The sequence below is a fragment of the Dicentrarchus labrax genome, unplaced genomic scaffold (genome assembly GCF_905237075.1).
Source record: "Dicentrarchus labrax unplaced genomic scaffold, dlabrax2021, whole genome shotgun sequence".
Taxonomy (NCBI): Eukaryota; Metazoa; Chordata; class Actinopteri; family Moronidae; genus Dicentrarchus; species Dicentrarchus labrax.
In genome coordinates this window covers 8556535-8578412 of record NW_026136702.1, presented here as the reverse complement: position 1 = coordinate 8578412, position 21878 = coordinate 8556535, and the positions used below count along the sequence as shown (strand labels likewise).

General features: G+C 38.3%; 2 protein-coding genes across 11 annotated transcripts in view; one reads left to right on the top strand and one right to left on the bottom strand.

Annotated features, from left to right (window-relative positions):
* adgrb3 (adhesion G protein-coupled receptor B3) overlaps positions 1–5060 on the top strand; it is a 112254-nt gene extending 107194 nt beyond the window's left edge. For 8 of the 10 annotated variants that reach the window (XM_051426908.1, XM_051426918.1, XM_051426907.1 and 5 more), the window contains 4 exons: positions 905–1584; positions 1727–1762; positions 2652–2756; positions 3979–5060. In XM_051426908.1, the coding sequence (XP_051282868.1) occupies positions 905–1584; positions 1727–1762; positions 2652–2756; positions 3979–4218 (1061 nt within the window). In that variant the 3' untranslated portion in view covers positions 4219–5060. The remainder of the gene's footprint in view (positions 1–904; positions 1585–1726; positions 1763–2651; positions 2757–3978) is intronic. The other 2 variants (XM_051426911.1, XM_051426912.1) reach the window with 1 other exon arrangement.
* A 5878-nt stretch (positions 5061–10938) lies between these two features.
* The window catches only part of lmbrd1 (LMBR1 domain containing 1), a 55881-nt gene continuing 44941 nt past the window's right edge, over positions 10939–21878 (bottom strand). The window contains exons 15-16 of the mRNA XM_051426751.1: positions 12890–12981; positions 10939–12449 (exon numbers count right to left, since the gene is read on the bottom strand). Of these exons, the coding sequence (XP_051282711.1) occupies positions 12339–12449; positions 12890–12981 (203 nt within the window). The 3' untranslated portion in view covers positions 10939–12338. The remainder of the gene's footprint in view (positions 12450–12889; positions 12982–21878) is intronic.

Sequence of the window (21878 nt, the reverse complement as noted above, 5' to 3'; positions counted from 1 at the left end):
AAACACAGCTTGTTAAGAGACGAAAAGGGCTGTCTGGCTCCCATGTTACTTAATGCTGTGCACTCTTGTAAAGCTAAAGTGGACATGCCCGATACAAAAAGGCACAGCAGACAGGTGTCATTTATAAATCATGACCAGATTCAGACCGAAGAAGAGCTGCCGTCGGAGAGGAATTCACTTTACAGATTACTCTCTGGGCTCACAGAGTTTAAGTTGGCTGTTTACAAACGGGGATTATTGTCTGCTGAAGTAATATTCCGCAGTGTCACCCTACAGTATACGTGTAAACTTTGATCAGAGGAATTCTTCAATATGAATACCAGACATCCCACTTGTCCACACTGAGCACTAAATTAGACTCAAACAGAAAGGCGGGTATTAGATCTTATTTGTTGTCCTTGTGATCTCCTCGCAGGCCTTTTGTGAGCAGACAGCATAATTCTTGAGGAAAAGATTAAAATGCTCAGTTGGGGATGACAGCGTGTTCTTATAAGCGGAAGGTATTTCTGAAAATATAGCTGGTGTTACTTAAGAATATCTGGTGCATTACAAGGTCATCAGCAGTCACTAAATTAGGATTAGCTGTACCCTTCATGGCAGGGTGAATTTCAGGGAGATGAAACTATAATACCGTACCTTATTTACTATTACATCCTCTAGAGATACATGTGTCTGCTGTTGTGTGCCATGCATTTACGTGTAATGTCACACTTACTGCATTTTCAGTTATTTGTTCTGTCATTATAGTTTCCCTTCTGCAGCACAAAATCCTTTGGGAATTGGTTCATATTGATTTGAATTCTCTTGTTCCTTTGGTCATATGCTGGATAATCTCAAACAACCAGTGACAATACTTTCATTACTGAGACATTCCATCTAATCCTTGTATCACTCTTCCCTGCAGCACTTCACAAAGACATGGGCTCTTGTCGCGCCGCCACCATAACAGGCACCCTCTCCCGCATTTCCCTCAATGATGAGGAGGATGAGAAGGCCCCTGAGGGCCTCAACTACTCCACGTTGCCTGGCAACATCATCTCCAAAGTGATTATCCAGCAGCCTTCAGCTCTGCACATGCCAATGGGAGTGGGTGACCTAAAGGAGCAGTGCATGGTTGACAGCAACGCTGACATGCGGCGCACTGTTTACCTGTGCACAGATGACGCCATGCGCCAGAGCGACCATGACATGGTTGGCCATGACATGGAGGGCCACTCAATGCAGGGCCAGATGATGGAGACAGACTACATAGTCATGCCTCGTGCCTCCGCATCAGTGGTGTCAGGGTCATGTAACACATCCACCCTTCTGAAAGAGGACGCCAAGATGAACATCACTATGGATACGCTGCCACACGAAAGGTTGATGCATTACAAGATGAGTCCTGACTTCAATATCAGCCCGTCAGGCATGGACCACATGAATGTGAACCTGGAGCAGCAGTATCCTAGCGCTCCAGAGCAGATGCAAAACCTGCCCTTTGAACCTCGCACGGCTGTTAAGAACTTCCTCGCTGAGATGGAGGAATCTGCGGGGCTTTCTAGGAGTGAGACAGGGTCTACAATATCTATGAGCTCCTTAGAGGTACATATGCTCATGTGGATGAAGCATAGAGGATAAAGAGCTGCAATAAACACTTTTACCATGCACTTTCATATTATTAATGTACATGTCTTCTTAAACTGATGACCTAATAACTTAATGGCTTCATGTTTTATTTTCACAGAGACGAAAGTCACGCTATTCTGATCTGGACTTTGAGGTATGTAAAAAAAATGTTTCTTTCCATAGTACATGCATCGAGCTTTTTTATGCAGAGAAAAGCCATTTTTTTGCAGTTGTGTTTGTCATTTGATTTACTAGTACTTGTTGGGCCTCTTAAGCTTATTGGAGTTACACAGCCTTGACTCAACAAGATTTATTGACATGCTGTGCAGTTAAGGTAAAAGCAAGGCTGTCAACTGACAAACAGGGCAACAGTTCTCATCTACATTTTGTCCTCCTCCATCTCCTACATCCATTAGCTATACGTTGATTTTCAAAATGTATGCTTTTAAAGTCATTTGCACATTTCACATCTGATTTTACCACTGGTTTCAACAATGATTATATTGGCTTGCAAACACATATTCAAACCCCCTTTTGGCAGGTTTTAGCATTTCCTTTGCATTGTTAAATCAGGCTTTACTGCATATACATCGTACACACTTTCAAAGTAAAGGAAACATGAGGCTTCTGGCAGCTATTCTGGCGTGGGGTGCATTTTTTTTTTTTAGCTTAGATGCACACCAACCCTAAAATGGAAGATTTGTGCCAAGGTTTGATTATAAGGATTTCCCTTACGCCAACAAAACTCTAAATGAGGCAATTTGTCACTAAAGAATTATGTTTAATCCAGATACTCCAACCATTGCAAATTAAAATAGTTCAGGCTTTCAGTGTTGTATCACACTAACTTTAATTATCTTGGTGTTTCCTTTATTTTGGCAGTCACTTGTATATATGCAGAGACAAGTAGATTTGTTTCAAACCTGGCCTATAAGTAAACTACCATGACACTAACAAATTGATCAGAGTTGAAGGGGGTGGAGAAGAAGATGCATTTCCATTATTGGCTGTCAATACCAAAGAAAAAACCCTTGCCATTGCAGAAAGTCATGCACACCAGGAAAAGACACATGGAGCTGTTCCAGGAACTGAATCAGAAATTTCAAACCCTGGACCGATTTCGAGACATACCAAATATGGGCAGCATGGTGAGTAACAGGAAACCAGGGGGGTGGCGGTCAGCCAATTAAAGAGAGCAACATCCAAATACCCTATTCAGATATCCGGTGCAGGACACATAATGTGTGATTGTGCAAATGAGCGGTTATGTAGCTGTGAAGCTTCCTATACATAGTGGGCCTGCCAGCAGCTGGCAGGGGGCGAGTGAGGGGGCTGCCCCTTAAAAGCACGGAAGCATTTTCTCCACAAGGCCAGTCTCAGGGAAGAAAGACCTTTGGTAATCTTGTTGCAATAGAGTGCATCCATTCCAATGCAAGGCCATGAATGCACTTTTATTTACATGCACATTTATCTACTTAGCAACCCCATCATTTTTCCATTAATGCATGGCAGATTCTTTAATCTATCAACATCTATACAAATATTCCCTTAAGTTCACTGTTCTCTTACTGCACCTGTGTGGGGGGAAACTTTTCTTCTTTGTCACTTTGGATCTAGAAGTCAGGCGAGAATTCCTGACCTTGCTGCAAATCAAAAGTCCCCCAGTCTGTCTCCACACCTGGCTGGAGCCGTAGACAATGGGGGTGTCAAGTTTTATCCATCTCTCTCAGACAAGCAGCAATGTTTTCCGTATTGAATGCAACAAACAGGAATTGGGCTGGTGACCAAACACAGCCAGACTATTAGACAATGTCAGCTACGCAGCAGGCTTTTTGGCTGCATATAATCCTTTTTCACTCACATTTCAATCACCCCTACAGCACAATGCAATTTGAGGCCCGTTGCTTAGTTACCAGTACAAGTTCTTTTGTATAGAAAACGATAACTACAGTACATTCTCACTCCCCCTTTTTTCTTTTTTTTCCCAAATGAATCTACTGCAGAGCTGGCTGCAGACATTAGTATCCATTTTATATTCCCTGACTGCGAGCAGCCTCTCTCTTATTTGCAATAGTGTCTTTGGGACTGTCAATGAGAGCACATTCAGATGAATGGCTCACACATGAAGCCCATAAAGTGCACCAGTTTCTGAGCTTGGGGAAAACACAATTCTGTTATGACTCCATGGTAATAGCGTAAGCATGGTCACAATAATACACTACCATTATCTTTTGTTATTTGATGCTTTCCACAGCATTAATCCATTATTTTCAATAAGCAATGGGTAGGAATTCATATAATGCCCTTTTGAATGATCTGACTTCACTGAAAAAGTCCTTTTTATTTTTTTTTGTAAAAATAACACTTTAGCCGAGAGGATGTCATACAACTAATATCACACCCCACTGGCCATGTTCACAGGACAAGGCAATGCCAAACAAGAACCCATGGGAGAGCTACAATCCAGCCTGTGAGTACCAGAATTACGCCACTATGAATGTACTAGAATCTGACACCAAGGACTCACTGGAGATGACGCCTGCAGAGTGGGAAAAGTGTGTCAACTTGCCCTTAGACGTCCAGGAGGGAGACTTCCAAACGGAGGTCTAGAGGGTGAAGAAGGAGAAAATGCAAACTAGAAAAAGGAGGAGAAAAGGATGTATTTTGCACTGAATAAAGCAACAGACTTTTCTAACAGCCTTGGCATACATATCTGGATAATACGAGTGTGGCAGGGACATTATGTGCCAATACAATATAACGGACTGGGGAGAGAGAAAAAAGAAAAAAGGGAAAAAAACATCAGTGTTACTTTTTGTATTCTCACTAGTGTACTTAGTGTGGGGCAGCCTGGTGTACAATATTTACCATCATGTGTTTCAAATTATCTGTTGAGGAATTGGCTAAAAAAGGTAATCTCTCTAGATGAAACCTCACAAAGCAAATGACATGCCATGTCGTCCCAGCTTCATTGGGTCTAGTTTTGATTTCATAAAACTGGACCCGGGAGCACAATGTATATATTTATGCAGGTTTTTAAAAAGTTTATAACAGTCTGTTTGGCCATTACTACACTTTTTACTTTATAATATAAAACATGGGAGGCAAAGAGGATTTTTTCTGTCATATTAAAATGAATGTTTGTCAAGCTACATTCTTCATTGCTTTAAATGCAATAAAGATAATACTCACTTTTATATAAATAATATATTTCACAACTTTAATACTGCAGAATCTGCTTGAAGGATCCCAGCAAGCTCTCTCATCTGCAGCTCTGTATAAAATATTTAAAAACAAAATGTTGTATGGTGTAAATAAACTTTTGTCTACATATGTTTTACTTGTGCCAATTTATTTTAATGAGAACAAATGCCAACCTGATCAAAAGTTATAGCGAAAAATGTTAACATTTGAAAAGGAATGTAAATAAAAGAGGAAATATGTTCGTACTGCTTCAGAGGTTGTGTCAAGTTTATGTGGTTTGTTGGTTGGGGGATTCATTACTCACCTTGTTTTGCTAAGAGGACTGTTGAATGTGTGAAATCAAATGATGCTGGTGTTGACCGAGTGTTTATGAACGTAAGGAGGACTTCTAAGATAACACGTATTTGAGAATGTCCTGTTGCTCTGAAATGCATAACATCCAATCTTGTCTCCAGCTTAGCTTAGTACCCACTGCATTATCCAAAAAAAAAGAGTCTCTCCAGTACCTCACATACTGTCCCCGCTGATGATTCTTTGCTCAAGTTAGTCATTCCCTTTATGATTTAAACCTTCCTTTCCACTTTAGTTGAAGGTTAGTACTGTAAAGTTTCCAGCTCACCTCATAAATCCACTCCCGTATCTGATTTCTGAATTTGGATAGGAAACATTCAACTCCTAATAGGTTTCTGTGCCTCCAGAAGGTTCGCCTGATAAGATCAGTTAAGATTTTCCTGGGTAGACAGGGCCAGACAGTGCACATATGGGAGGAGGGGGCGAGGGCTTAGGGAAAATCTTGTTTGTCCTGTCTGGTGGTCTGCGGTACGGCTGACACTTTGGCAGTGAGCGCATCAGTATGAGTGCCCCCTCTGGGGAGCGGTGGTCCACCCAGCAGGAGAAGAGGAAGAGACGGAGGATGGGGCTGGGACTCGGATCTGCACCATCGGTGAAGAACGATGACGAGGGAAAAAAAAGGGGGACGCAGACAATAAAAACGCACGCTTACATTAATGAGGACTCTCAGTTGTGCTCTGATGTCCTCACAACATACTGTAAATTAAATTGATTACTCATCTCAGTCTAGACATTAATGTCTGGATTTACAGTGCATTTCACTTTAGACTACCATGGATAATTAGGTTAATTATATACACTACTGCTGCCTGTTAGAGGCTCTGAGAGAGATCTTTTTCAGTGATGTGCCAACAACCAATACAGTGAAATGCCTTTAGAAACACTGTCATCCACCACTAGCTTTCATTTTTACTCGGAAACATTGTCTCTTTCTTCATCCAAAAGCCATCAGCAAATAAGAGTGATATTATACCTGTGTTTGAAGGCATGAGGCTAATATATATATATATTTCAAAGAACCAGACACTGCTAGAACTGTCTTCCTGTGCTAAACATAAAAAGGGACCTCAGTAGAGAGAGAGTGTAGGCAGTTAGCCAGTGTCAGAGGATAGAGTGGAATATTTGTATTAACGTCACAAGTCAGAAACTATTGGTAAAATAAATATGTTCTCTTTTCACACCAATGAATTACTGTTACTCTGTTAACTATGATTAAAAGACAAGTTTTATTTGCCAGTCGTGCAGCTGCTTTTGACTCCCCAAACTGCAAGTGTTAATAAATGCAATGCAATGCTGGCGGACATTTTCTTACACAATGAATATCATCTGGAGAAAGATGAAAACAGATACGTTTTAGTGCCTCCAGAGATAGTTTATGTGCCCATATGACCGAATGAATGTGGAGCTCTAAACTATACGGGAGAATTATGTCACTGTCAGATTCACTAGCAAATGAGAGTGATAAACTTTACAATGCAAACACACTGTCTGAAAGGGCCAATTTTAAGTCGGTGTTATAAATGCTAGTTCTTTTATTTGAACTTTCCATTTGTGTCAAAACAAACAGACATCATCCAGCTCACATCATGCTTTTTCCTTTTAACTGGAAGTGGTTGTTTCCTCCAATAATACCGCACAATATATTGAGATAAGACTTATTTTGACAGTCTCAAAACAAAATTATTAGTTCCATCATCTTCTGTCTGTGCCAGCACTTCCTGCACATTTTAAATAGTCACTTTAAAATGCAAAAATAAAACATATTCAAGCATTATTCAGTCATACTTAAATAATGAGAATGCTATAGCATTTAAGGTTGTTTTCACTGTTTCCAGATCATACTGCAAACGTGTCTGGTAATAGTTTGACAACACGTCCTGTGTGTCTGAAAATGGAAACCTGTATTATTTAGTCGTTGGTAAATGGAGCTGGGACGTGTTGACAAGCCTGCTGGACGCGTCTTCATTTGGGAGTTAGTGGCAAGTCCCACGGGCCCGTAAGAGCAGAGAGGTTAACCTGCTCAGGGGCTGCAAACACTGAATCAACATAATCACATTGATCCCGCGTCACTTTCCTCCCTGGAGGTATGACTGAGGGGTAAGGCAAACTGTTAGTCCATCAAGGGCCTGTCAGCAGAGTTAAAGCCCGGAGGACTGGCTGGGGGCCACCCAAAAAATCACAGAAGCCATCCCGGCAAATGTTGTGTAGGAAAGAAAGAGGAAAAGTGCTGAAATTATTTCGCAAAACAGCTAAAAGTTACAAGTTCGCCCCCATGATTGGAATCATTTTGGCAAACATGACTTGTTTCTAACAGCATCATCACGTTCATTTTTTTTTTGATTAATGCCCAATATTTATATATATTGTAATTTATAAATACCTACAAAACTAATGGCATTCCCGTCAACGCCAGCTGCACTTTGTGTGTAGCGCTAATTAGCAAATGCTATCAAGCTAAAGATTAACATTGAACCGGGTATCAGCATGTTAGCACTGATGTTGTGAGCTTGTTAGCGTGACATTAGCATCCAGCTCAAAGCACCGCTAGTTCAGTTCAGTTGCAAAGGTTTTGTAGTTAAAACGCTTTATTAGAATTTCACAATGTCCTACATTTTTTAAATAACACTACACAGAATTAAATATTTTGATAAGCGTCCAACTGTATACCACAGTATACCATGCTATCAGTGTACCTTGTGAGTCTAACAAACGTCTCTGAAGCTAAAGCTAACTGGAGAAAAAGCATTAATAATATACAGTCATATCAGCTCTGACAACTTTGACAAATTTACCCGCCAAAATTATAAAAGTTACTGCAACGTTATAATGTATTCTAAATATTTGGGTCCAACTTGGAGACAAACTGCAGGGAGTTAGTGAACTTAGGTATTACATGTTTCAGAAAATAAAGCTGCAATTACCTAAAACTACGACTGTACTTTCCAGCATAGTTGCACTGGAAAAAAAAAAAAAAAAAGTTCTGAAACCTTCAACAAAAATGAAACTTTGGAAGACTCCACACAGCAGGTACTTACCATGCACTGTATAATGCATTATGGTCTTTCATCCTGTGGAGCAGTAAGATAGATGATGGGTACAGAGGCCCCTGACAATGCCTGTACTGTTCTGTAATTTCTCTTGGTATCTACAGTACTCCACACCAATCATCTCTGCCTTCTTTGGAAACACAGTCTGCTTCAGAAAAAAAAAAAGAAGAAAAAAAAAAAACAACCCAAAACTACTTTCATCTGCTGTCAGACAACCAAACAGTGGGGAGTTTTTCTGGTTATGGTTTTGTTTTTTAGTTTTTGTAAAAGTTGTGATATTAGATAATCACATAAACTATGGTGGAGTGAATTATTTCCTGTTGTTTAACTCAGAGGTTTTCAAACTGGGGGTCCAGGGACCGACAAGGGTCCTTCACTGGGTTGTAGGTCAGAATATAGTAATATAATATCTGAACTTTTGTCACATTTTTTGGAACAAAAAAGAACAGAAGAAATGGGGCTGACCATTTTGATTGACTGTACTTTATAGCGATCCTAGTTTGATCATTGATTGACTATTAAGACTTTATTATCTTCAAACCCAAAAATAGAAAAATAAAAAAACTACTCAGAGGGGATTCCTAATAGGAGACTAATTTAATGTGCATTTATTGTGGGGTCCTTGAAATAAACATTTTTGGGAACCCCTGGTAATTGGCAGGATGGTCAGGCATGACACAAATTGGATGTAACGACCAAAACTTTTTTTTTAAGGTCACAAGTCTGAAACCACACTGCTTTCTTGGTGGCTTAGACGTTTATTTAGCTTCCTTTGTTGGTTTAAAATGATTTGGAAATCTGAGAGCTTAAGCCCCAAAGCAGTGGGCAGGTTAACATTTCCCCTCCTTACATTAATAATTCCATGTATGTTATCAGTTAAAGTAGACAATTAAATGAATACGAAACACTGAAGCAAACTGAACTTGTATAATAACTCGAGTTCTATGATGCAAGATCAAATCTGATTTTGTTCGCCGATGCAAATGATGTCAAAATCAAATGCATCTGTTATGTATGGCCCTCGGGCAGATCTTGCAAGTACTGAAGTTCCCTGCGAAAATATTTTTATTTTCTTGAGCTAATTCATTCATTTATTCATTAAAACGCGTTCATTGTTCCCAAACAAACTTGCAAAGAGACGTCTAAAAAAAGTGATGCAGAAAGGGAGGGGAAAAAAGAGGCAAGACTGGCTTTTGAATAAGGGGGTATGACAACAAAAAGTTGTGCTCTGAACAGCAAAAATCCTCTGATCTGACATGTTGATCACACAATCCTCTCCTTTAGAGTTGTGGGGCTTCATGTTTTTTTTGGCTCAAGGCTTATTTGGTTTATTAGTGTATGTGGGGGTGGCATATCACATAATGGCTTAACTCAAAGCAGGCTTGCACAATAGTTATGACAAGGTATGCATACCACAAACTCTAATTGGACACGCACTCAAAATTTCATGCAAATCCATCCAAAGCAAGCACTGAGTATGTTAATCCATGAGCGGATGTATTTAACTGTCAGTTTCATTTGATACATGTCCTTATTACTTAAAAACTTGTTCAAACCGGAGCTTTGAACAGCAGAATGCATTTTCTCACTCACAGAATTACTAATTGTGTTTATGTACTTAATAGCTCCTTAATAGATTTAGTAAACTCTGACCACAATGTGGTCATAGCACTCATGACACTCAGAACTTAATGAAGATACATACTATATATTACACAAAATATATTCCTATTTTTAAAATCTTCATCACAAACTTTAGAGAGTTAGATTTCATAAGAAAAAACTCAATAGAAACCACATAGCCAATATGTTTTTTAGACAGCAGTATGAGAAATGATCAGATGTTGGGGGACTATTTGATAGCAGGGACAGGCTGGTAATGAAAAATGGCTGACAGTTTTGACTCAAACTCTCCTAGCTTCTGAAAATATGCTCCCTATACTGTGTTGCAAGGGATTTTATTGGTTTTAATAAAAAAAGGGTCTGACTAAAACACTGGGCATTATAAAGTAGAAGGTTCACACTCGGGGGTTCACACACTCCTTCCAGGAGTTTTTTTCTTGACAATATAGGACAGCACTAGCTCACAAACGGTCAAATAACTTACCTCTAGGCCCAGTATTGACTCCTTTTTTAATGATGCAGGGTTCGCTGTGAATATCGTACACTCTACGTTATCAACATCACTGTGCATGCACTTAACAACCAACAAGTTTGATCAATAATAGGCTGTATGCATGTAGATATGACCATTTATAGCATTTCCAATGGGCTCTCTGAGAATTCTGCTTATGGTTTTTGAAAAACTACACTGCTAAACAGCTAGATTGACTGATGAAGTGTTTTTTCTGTTACGTGTCTGGTAAAAATACTTTAAAAGTGTCCTACCACAGCTTATCATACCAACAGTTGAGTTTCAAACAAAATACACACCTAGGTTAACGTAGGTGATCTGGGCAAGGAGTATTATTAAAAGACTATTCAAATTTTCCAGGAAAATTTATTCAAATTCCAAGTGTTTCCATGACTGGAAAACTAGTCTCTTAATTACAAGGTTTTCCATGTTTTCCAGGATGCATAGGAACCCTGAGAACTATTTAACTCACTCACTTCGCCCAATGTAATTGACTGATATCATCATGCTATGGAAAAGAGAGAACTATCTTTAAACTGAATACTTTTTATGAAAAGAAGGGCCGAAGATAGTTGAGTCTGGGCCAATAAGGACTGTGTTTAAAATGGTTTTATTCCATTAAATACAGGTATCATTAAATATTAACACAACTTCCACAACAGCATTATTTTCAACCAGTCACAGGAGACTACATGTGATGCAGCTTTTCTCCATCACCTAACCACATTTCCAGCTGCTGGCCTTCACTGATTCTCAATGAAGACTAATATCTCAAAACAAAAACACAGGCTGATTTCTGTGAGGCTAATTTAGGGTAGCATATACAGAAGTGTGTGCCCATCATGCTACAATACAATCACAAGGCACAAACACTTGGTTTCCAAATAAAAAAAAATCATTTATATTTTCATTTTCAGTCAGTTTGTTAATAAATCAACAGTTGGTACTATTTTGACACTTCTAAATACACCGAAAAGAAATCAAACTACTGAAAAAAGCAATTAATAGTTCTATGTAACATGCCTGCTGTTGATGAACTTAAGAGCCCTGGCAAAAACACCCGAGAAGTACTCCTTAATTAAAAGAAAATTACATCCATATCTTTGATTAACTTTTTTTTCCTCTCATATTCTTCCAACACAGAGAGCAAAAGGCTACTGAACCCATTTAATTAAAAACCCAAAATAACTGAAACCTCGAAAACATGTCAGCTGCAATTGGTCCTTTACATTTCACACAGTGCAGGTATGCAAGTACAGTAACATTTCCTTAAATAATTGTCCGAGACTGCAAAATTTTGAGGAAAAAAACAGCAAACCCCTCCGAGCACTATATTTAACCTCAGACAAAAACAAGCTAAATAAACTTTGAAAATGTGACTGCTGTCAACACTTAGGAATCATTATTTTTATACCAATTAGCTTTTTCAGAAAACAAGCAAGCAGTTTGTGTAGGCTCCACTGTATCCTTATCTTAAAATATATATTAAAGCCAACTATGGGTACCGTCACAAAGGAACCATTCAAAGGGTCTAGAAAGTGCTTAATTTTAAAAAAGTAAGTTTATGTCCAAGCTCTGTCTCCAAATCATAGACATAAAGTTTTGGAGCAGCATATGACTCTGTCTCTGCTGCCGCAATATGTGTGTCTCCTCCAGTAGAAAAATGACCAATTTGTGTCAGTTTCAAACTGTTGATGAGTGAATTCTCAAGGTAGGCTTGAGTTGGAGGACGCTCCCAGAATCCCAAAGTCATCAATAATATTGACTGAGAAAGACACAACAATCAGTCTGAGCGGTCTCATTAAGGGGAGGGATGTGTCAACTCAAAACAAGGCTGGAAACCACAAGACACCACTGCAATAACTCCTTAAAACCAATAAATTAAATTATGACAAATTACTGACATCCATTTATTTATTAATGAAATTGTACTTTCTAGTCCCTTTAAGTTATGGTTGGATTATCTACAAACCCGCCTGAATGAATACTGATTTTCAGTGCACATATTCATCATCGCTTAAGTCTGAGTCATCGGCCTCCACCTCTCCTTCAATCACAGACTTCTTCCCTCTGCAGCAAGACACCACCAGACCAATGAGGAAAGCCTAAAAATAATAAGCAAAGCACGCATTAGGAAATATTTCATAAGGATCATTTGATCGATAGAATGCATCAACAGCACCGGGAAAGAGGTTATTAAATATTTTGCTGAGGAGATTAGCTGTGTGCAGTCTTGGAAAATCATTTTCCAGTAACCTTTTTCTGAGTAGAAATTAAATTATGTGCTTCTGCTCTCACACTTGTCCCCGAAAAATGCTCTTGAACTGCTTTTGAACTAAATTAAATGTTTTATAGATGTTGTTGCTGTGAATGTTTTATTGTTCAAAACATAAAAAAATAACTATTTTCACTGTTCTTCATTCATCTTTGCAAAAAATGAGAAGAATCCAATCTTTTGCCCCCCAAATTTACTAAGATCATTCTACTCTACTTATTCTCACTAAAATTCAAGACAATTACATTTTATCTAAATCCGTGGACTTACCCCAATAAAGGCCCAGTTACCAAAGTAGTAGATGGTGCTGAAGAACCAGAACTTGTGGAGGAAAAGATAGGATCTTGTCACAGTGCACTGGTCTAAACGGGACAGAGAACACACAAGAAAATCAAGAAGAGTAAGTTACAATACAATGTAAAATGAAATCCACAGTATTTAAAAGTAAAGACTTCAATCAATAGAATAACAGAATAATTACATTCGTATTCAACATGTTTGGCAGCTGATGTTTTCTACTAGGTATTTGCTTTGCATTTTTACTTTTCATTATGACACCTGTCAGGTCTTCAAATAGAGAAAATGTTTCAATAACCTGCAACCAAGTAGAACAGCAATTTGTTTTCCACTCAAGGTGTTTTTGCAAAGTTTGAAAGGTTATGATTTTTTAAAGGAGGAAGCTAAAGTTTACCAAATTAGCTGTTATCTAACAAAATCAAATCAAAAGGAAACTTGTTATTTGGTCTTTAAAACAGAAAGAAAAAACAGGACTGCAACCAGAGTCTTTACAGTGTACATGGATTTCCTGTACACAACAGTAAAGTGAACTTGATCACACAAAATTTACTTAAAATATACATTTTTCATAATTTGCATTCTTATAAAAGAAACAAAAATGTAAATATTTGTAATTAAAAAGTTTGCTAAATCACACTACTAAGACATCCTCCACCATAAAACTTCTCTTCTGTTTTTGATTCATTGATACAGAAACCCTTGAAGGAAAGAAGAATTCAATAGATTTCTCCTACAAAGTGACTGATGAGGCGGAAGCTAAGAGAAGAATAATCGGGCACGGGTAAAGGAGGAGTGAAGAAAGGAAAGACAGACATATAGCCCGAGGAGACAGAATTTCCGCCTTTAGAGAAATATGAGAATTTCTCTGCAGTATCCTATCATCCAGAAAAACAACACGAGTGCAATAAAGCGTGACACATCTATCGCTACGTGTTTATAATTGCACTAGAGTAGCACTTGTTATACAGTTGTGTTATAAAAGGGGTCCGCGCTCACTTAAGAGCCAATAAACAGGCTGTTATTACTACATGGAGCGGTGCCTAAGGCAATTTTGTCACTCTAACTAAAAAAGACAACCGGTCTTCTAAGGAGAGGAAAGCTATGTCACTGTCAATGTGAATACGGCTTAACGAATAGACAAAACTGGAATGATGTAACATTTAATGGAGCCTTGCATCAAATATATCCAGTATTACACATTGAAAAGGCAATAGGTAAAAGCAAAGATACGCAACAAGACACCAACAAATTGTGAAGACAGTGAACCATAGGTTATGGGTTATGCATGTAACCCTGATTCTCTGATGAGGCAAAGGGGTTGCAACTTTGTTTGGGATCCTCTCAAGCTCAACGGATTATTACATGAAGAGCAAATTTCAAAAGATTTTCAAATGAAATTCGTGACATAAAGGCACTATACCCACATGTACAAAATGATCATCAAATAATTAATAAGATATAACCCCTCCCTCCCACCCCATACTGTTATATATGTTTAATGTTTGGTTCATACGAACTTCAAAATATATGGAAGATTTTATTTAGCAACAACAGCTACATTCTGATTGATCTTGCAGAAATCTATTCGTCCATCTTTGTATGTGCCTTTGATATCCTCCAACTAAGTGCAGCCACAGTCATGAATAAACCAGTCAACAACGATAACATTTCTGTTTACTTACTAAATTAGATGGAAGAGGCGACTAGCAAAAAGTATGAAAGGCTATGCTAACATGATTTAACAAGCAGCAGCTACGTATTTATTTACCCAATTTCTGGTCACCCCTTGTTTTTGTTGATATAACAAAATACCATATCTAAATGCAAGCCTATTTTACATAAATCGTAAAAAGTTTAATGTTATACAGTAGTAATCCATTCAATCAACCAATCTGAACTGGACACTGACTGCTAACTGACCTTGGTAGAGGCAGGCAAAATTCTGCAGCGTTCCCCAAATGACATTTTGTTGCTATGACCAGTTCGATCAGTATTGCCAAAGCACAGTGATGACAAATATAAACACATCAAAACCAAAAAACTTTGAAGAAAACCACTCACTTATTGCTTATAAAATCCAATTGCTTTGCTTTGACTGTGGAGCAGCTCTGTGCTTTATGCTGGTGACATCACCTTTGAGTCTGAGCTCTCCGGTTTTTGACAGAACTGATACTGCTATTGATCTGACGGGCAGAGATGGCAGGAATAATATATGAATTCTTAAGCTGAGTCATCCCCCCTTTATGTGCATGAATGGGTATTGGCAGGCATGGGAAATGCTGATGACGTCAAAAGTGGAAAGTGCCAATGATATGTGTGCAAGTGTCTGGGTCTGTCTTCAGTCCTCCAATTGTTTTTGTGTGAAAACACAGGAAGAAAGGGAAGAGGGAAGAAAAAGCTTCCCTTTAGATCACAAGTATTAATTAGCTTAGCCACGCACAATGAAGCAATAAAGAGGAAAATATTTCAGTATACTCCTTATCAGACTTGTATCATTTCAACAGAGCAAGGCAGGAGAGAAAGTGCACAAAGCTGAAGTGAAGACGAAATGCACTGTCTGGCTATGTTAGAGAGCCATCTGGAGCATTAACGCTAACCCTGCTGAGCTGCTCCTATCACACTGTTTCTTACACAGCTCTTCACACCGACTTGAACCCCATGAACAGTGCAATCAGACGTATACCAGGCTACACGACATCGAGGTCCACAGCAATAACCCAGTGTGGTTGAGAATTTGTGTTGAATTAAAAGGGGGAAAATCCAGGTCTGTGCTGTTTCATGTATAGTTAAGATTAGACAGAGTACACCCAGGGGAGCTCTGAAGGTGCACTGACAATCAGCTCGTACTTCGCTCAAGATCAACAGATAATAGAAGAAGCAAGTCAATCTTCATCCCCCATGACCCCACTCCTTTCCTCCAGTACCTCAGCCATCTGTAGCTCTCCAGCTGCTCACCTGAATTGCAGGGCTCTGAGTGGGACCTACAGATGGTTCACAACAGTGGTCTGCCTAAATATATTATCATGTACACCACTGACCCACTTCACCTTGAAATCATTACCGTACTCTGATAAGAGCATGGGCCAATGTGCGAGTGCAGGTAGTTTCACCTTGACTCATGATACCCGGGTGAGTGCTGCCCCATGTAGCATGATGCATTATGTATAACTTTCATCTCTGCATCATTCAAACACAAACATAAAACCCTGAAAACACACACACACACACACACACACACACACACACACACACACACACACACACACACACACACACACACACACACACACACACACACACACACACACACACACACACACACACTCTGTGTTCTTTGTGAAAGCCTCTCTATCAGCAAGCACTCGTGTTCCTACACTGTATGCTTTTATACTTTCTCTCTGTCTAAAAAGCAACAGAGCACTTTCATTCCAATGTCCTTTGAGGATGCTGATGTTCCTTCAACAGAACTATTTTCAAATTCTCTGGTTTCTCATATTAGTGTTGTCGATGAATGTTCGCTGCTGTACAAAATCTTTTTTTCCTTCACTTGTAGAGAAAATACATTTGAGTAGTGTTCAAGACCTCCAGATGCAGGTACAAAAGACAACATATGTAGAAATAACCTTACCTTGGTTGATATAAACTTAACCACTCATTAGAAAGGAAACTCTACTACTGCTGGTTATAATTAAAGTACTTTACTCCCCAAGGTATTTTTTTTAGATATGGCTATGAAGCTACTTCTCTCCTTTAGAAGTAGTTACACAAGAAATGAAACAATTGAGCAACTTGTTAACAACCATCCCATTATTTGGAGTGTGGTTTCAGGCGTCCTGATGGATTTACATCCAATATTCACTCTCCTTTTAGCTGTTTTTTGGTCTCCACCAGCTCCTCAGGGGAATAGCTGGCTCTTTAGCTGCTAAATGCTCCACTATTTTCAACAGCTGAAAAAAAAGCCTAAATGCTGCGTCAGAAAACAAAGGTGAAACATATTGATTAGAGCAGCTTTAAGCTTTAATTAGACTACTTTAAAGCCCAATTTTGATCAGAAAGTATTTTTAATTCTATCAAGTAATAGTGGAAGTCTTTCTGGAACAACACCAAGCAAACAGATATTCTTTGAAACTGTATTTTCCTTTAAAAGGTAAGGAGTGTCTGTGGAATACAAGATGGACATTTCTCTTTCAAGAGAATAACTTTTGATTGACATATTGCATTGTAACGCAAATTGATGATGATCCCCTTGGTGCAAAGAAAATTACTATTAATTTGTGTTGGGGTTGAGGGAGTCTCCTGCTGAAAATAGCTTGGCCACCTGACATCTCAGAGGCAACACATAAAATTACGACCATCTCCCCCCTGAAGCTCTTTAAAACAATGCTGTGGAAACCGGCAAGTTGCTAGGAAACAGACAGAAGTCCATAGTGTAAAAACACTCCTTTGTATTAGAAGTTTTATCACTGGGATTCAAACTAGAAATAATGCAATATGTCTTCCAAAGTAAAAAAATGGTTAAAAATTCAGCTCAAACTGCCAGCAATACATTTTATACAGAACGAAAGAGGCTTCAGGGATCTTATACCATAATATTTATAATTGTAAATCTGACAGTGTCGACCTAAATGGTGAAAAAAAAAAAGCAGAATAGAAGAAAAACTGGAGCAATGACCCAGAGGGCATTTATTGGGGTTGGATTTATTGATATTAAGTGTGAAATGAACTTTCTTTCCTGCAAAAAAAAACTGTCTTTATAAGTTTTGGAGCTTTTCCGTAAGAAATTATTTTGTTGTTGGTATAGAACTTGGTTGTTTTTTTTAATATGCCTTTACTATATGCACTATGCAGAGGTTTCATTAGAGAATCTGACAAAGATTTAACTGAAGAAAATCATTTGGTTTTCGGAAGAAAGTGCTGTGGACAGAATGTCATTAAAATCATTGGTTAGACTGTCAGGAGAACTAATGTAACCAATAATGGAAGTTGCTGATGTGATGATGGAGGCGTTAACATGACAGCAATAAACAACAGAGGAGACAGTTAATTTCTTGGGTGAGGGAGTGATCATTAAGAATGGACATGACGACAGAGAAATCTGTGATGGAAGCCGTCATAATGGCATAAAATCAAATGCATCAATAAGTGAGATGAAGGCGTATTTAAATGGGTCTGATGGATTATTAACATTTCAGATCTTCAACACTTAGACAATTTAATAAGTAAGTCAGTCAAAGCAAATAAAAAAAAACCCATAAAATCATCATCCATGAGGGCGGAAAGTACAAAAAGTAACATATTTACTGACAAGGGCCGATGGTAGATGTAGATGAACTTAGACGCAAGTCGGAGTTTTTGATCAAAGCCACTCGCCCACTATAAGCAGCAGCATAAGCATCATGGTGGTAAGAATAATTTGAAAGAACAGCCTCATCTAATGCAGATAATTCCTCAGGTTTCATAAAGCCATAAAAATGTTTTAATAAATTCATAAATACAATTATTTATTTAACAGAACATTAAAATAAAGTAATTGAATACACCAAAACCAAACTTGGAGAGATTTAGTGCTGCAAAGGGTTCAAAATGTCTGTCAATGGCCTGACAGATAATTAGTATGGATATAAAATGAAATGGACTATGATGAAACTTTTCCCCGGCTAAAATAAACAGCTGCTAAAATAAAGATGAAAGCAGCATTGCTGCTGCACAGAGCTCCAGAGAACAGAAGTTCCAGTGATGCACAAACAGAGCAGATACTCAGATTCTTCTTTTCCTTAAAATACCCAGTGTTTTAAATCACATACTGAAGAAGACTTCAGGGTTCAGGTAGTCTGGGGCCATGGCAAATAATTCCAGAGGATTAATTTCCATTATACTGAGTAAATGAGTAATGGTGTGGTAATGACCTTAGAGTAGATAATGGAGAGCTTGACACGGAGTACCTGCTCACCAAGATGTTAGTGTCATTACACCACTGTGACCAACTAGCCAATCAGTCACCAGCTTGGCCTCTGCCCTCTTGTCTTTCGTCTTTTGATAGTGTCACACTAAGGGTTATTAAAACGCGATGTCCTTCCAGAGCCTGTTTCAAATTTGATGCCTTTTTCTACCACAGTGTATTCCCATTATTGTTTTTCACATACACAGCGAGGAGCCTGAAATTTTGAGAATATGCAAATGTAAATTCATATCCATGTTTGTAAAAACATAAACGTAAACTTTTTTTTCTCCCAGGAGACATAGCATGAAAAATCCGATTTCTATGTTTACAAAACATACGGATATGGTCCGCTGCCTGATTTAATGCTGTGGCTCTGGAATTTTAACAATTACAAGAGCTTACCAATATGCAACCAATATTTGAATATCAAAATATACACACCTTGCCAACTTTATGTAACAGATGTCCATAAAATAAGGGTAAGGTTCAGGCTTAGAGAATGTGAGCATTGGTATAGAAGGGTACAGCATGTGTACATATATTACATATTCTACTATGTGTTTGTATCTTATTTATTAATAATAAATACACCAAAACCACCAATGTAAATGCCATAATAACAATGTTTTCCCATTTACTATCAGCGGAACATCCTCAGTTTCTGTCCTTAATATTGGGTCTACATTGACATTCTTCACACTACAAGAACTGCAGTACAAATGATCAAACAGCACAGATTACAGAAGTACATTTAGATGAGCTGGATGGTTGCCTGACTGGCACGTATCCATTTAGTCCTCTACACCCACCCCTATCCCCTACCTTTTTACTGGAAAACATTGTTAAAAAAATTAAAACAACTCATAAACAACAATTGATGAGGTACTCTCTCCTTTGGAAAGAAAGCAGCTTTATATTTACCAGGAAAGAAAGAGTTGCACTCTTTCACCACACAAATTCACCTGTTACTTTTTACAGTATATCAGTCGATAAGCTTTTGATTGTATTCCCTCTCAGTCGCATGTGTTGTCTCTGCTTGACACTTCCTCCTCCTCATGGTAGGTGGTACAACGGCTGTTATGAAAGCAGGAGTCATTTCCAAGATGGCCAAAATAGGACCAGTTTCCCAAAGCTGATCAAAAGAGAGAGTAGAAATACTGCTGGCCAATGTCCTAGTGACTCCACGACTCCTTTAATATAGCAGTACTAAAAGGCGCCAAATCGTCTGCGTAAATTATCCCTTTGACACGTGCCCTCAGTAATTAACACTACTTGGGCAGAAACTGATTTTGATTCTGTTCTTACCAACTGAGGTACCTGTGATGCCAGGGAGACATTTGACTTTATTTCACTTACTTAATCTAGCCATCTATAACTCCTCTTCTGGTCAGATACAAAACAGCTTCCAGGCTGCAACGAAACAAGATGACGAAGCGGTGCAGAGTCATGGCTAAATCTGTTTACATTAATTGTGATAGTTGTGGGACAGGAAACTATCTGTTTGAGAATAACAAACAACCAAACAAAGAAAAGCCAATTAATTTCCTCAATTCTGTCTGAACAATCATGTAAACAAGAGTGTTATGGGGGATTGTCAGTTTATGTAACTACAGTATGTTGGCAGTACTGGCATTATTGTCACATGTAAACATAGCTAGAGGGCACGTAGGTATATGCTTTTTAAGGCAACTGATTAATCATCGTGTTTATGGTCTTTTATTTAATTTAAAATTTGAGTTTAAACTGTAGTAATTGCAAAGGTGGATCATTGTCTTTTGGTATAAAATTGGTTACAGTTATACAGTATACGGATAACATGGTGACAAAGGTTTTAACAGCTAAAAAATGGCATGCAATCGATCTTTGGCTGCATAGTTAGGGTGAAAGTACAATTTTAGAATATTAAAATATAAATTTTAGGGTATTTTGGTGTAGTGTATATTCCAGATTATGCAGTTTCATCATAAGCAAAACAACCGTTAATTCTACCTAATCACACTGGCATCTAAATAAGCTTCAGCTTAGCATTGGGACTCTAGCCATGGAAATAGCAACCACTGACCGTCTTTTGTACAAAGTGCCACTGATTCATGAGAAAAGGGCCCAAAGAGGTGTACCCTTCTTTCAAATGTCAAAGACATTAGTCCATTAACACCGCCCTGTTGTATAACCCTGATATAGTCACCATCCATGAACTAAACCCACTGCTGAAAGCCCAACCACATATGCTAAACAATTCTGGTTCTTTTTTATTCAGTTTGTAGTTCAGCTAATAGCTCTAAAGCTGTCCCTGTTTAGATGAGCAAGACATCAGCAAGCGTTCAGTGAAGTGCAGTTGTTTTTATATGCTGAGTAGGATAGTAATATTAACAAACAAAAACTTAGTAAAAGCAATAAAAGCAGGAAAAGATACCATATATTTTATCATGTCTTCAGTTATATTTCATTCTACCCCAGTCACTGCACTGGCTCTTCTTTACATATTGTGGCTAGAAGAGCAGACAAAACCAAATGCACTGGTTCTATTTGATGATGAACTGATGGAAATCTTGAAACCTAGTTGTGCCATTTTTTAGTGATTTCGTATCAGCATAATGTTTAAACATATACTAAATACAAGCAGTTTGGACTGTAGTTCTGCTGAACTACAGATAGTGACTGTGCAGAAACAGAAACTTTCGACACTGTGCATAAATGATATACAATCTCTTTCTGTGTAGCTTCTAGGAGATACTTCTATGAGAAAATACTACTTCAATGAGACAAACAGTATAGGACAACATTTTCAGAGGGATATACCTTGTGCCTCATAACAAATGCTGTGTCATATAATGTGGCTTTAGATATGCAGTGCAGTGCTCTGAATTGAGGCATATGTTATATGTTGACTCTGCAATTTACCAACAGTATGCCACCACTTCCTACATTATAACTGCAATATAACAAATACAGCAACATGCAGAAGCAGCATCTTTCATGTCCACAGTGAGTCAACATCAACTTGTTTTCCAAGACAGCTAG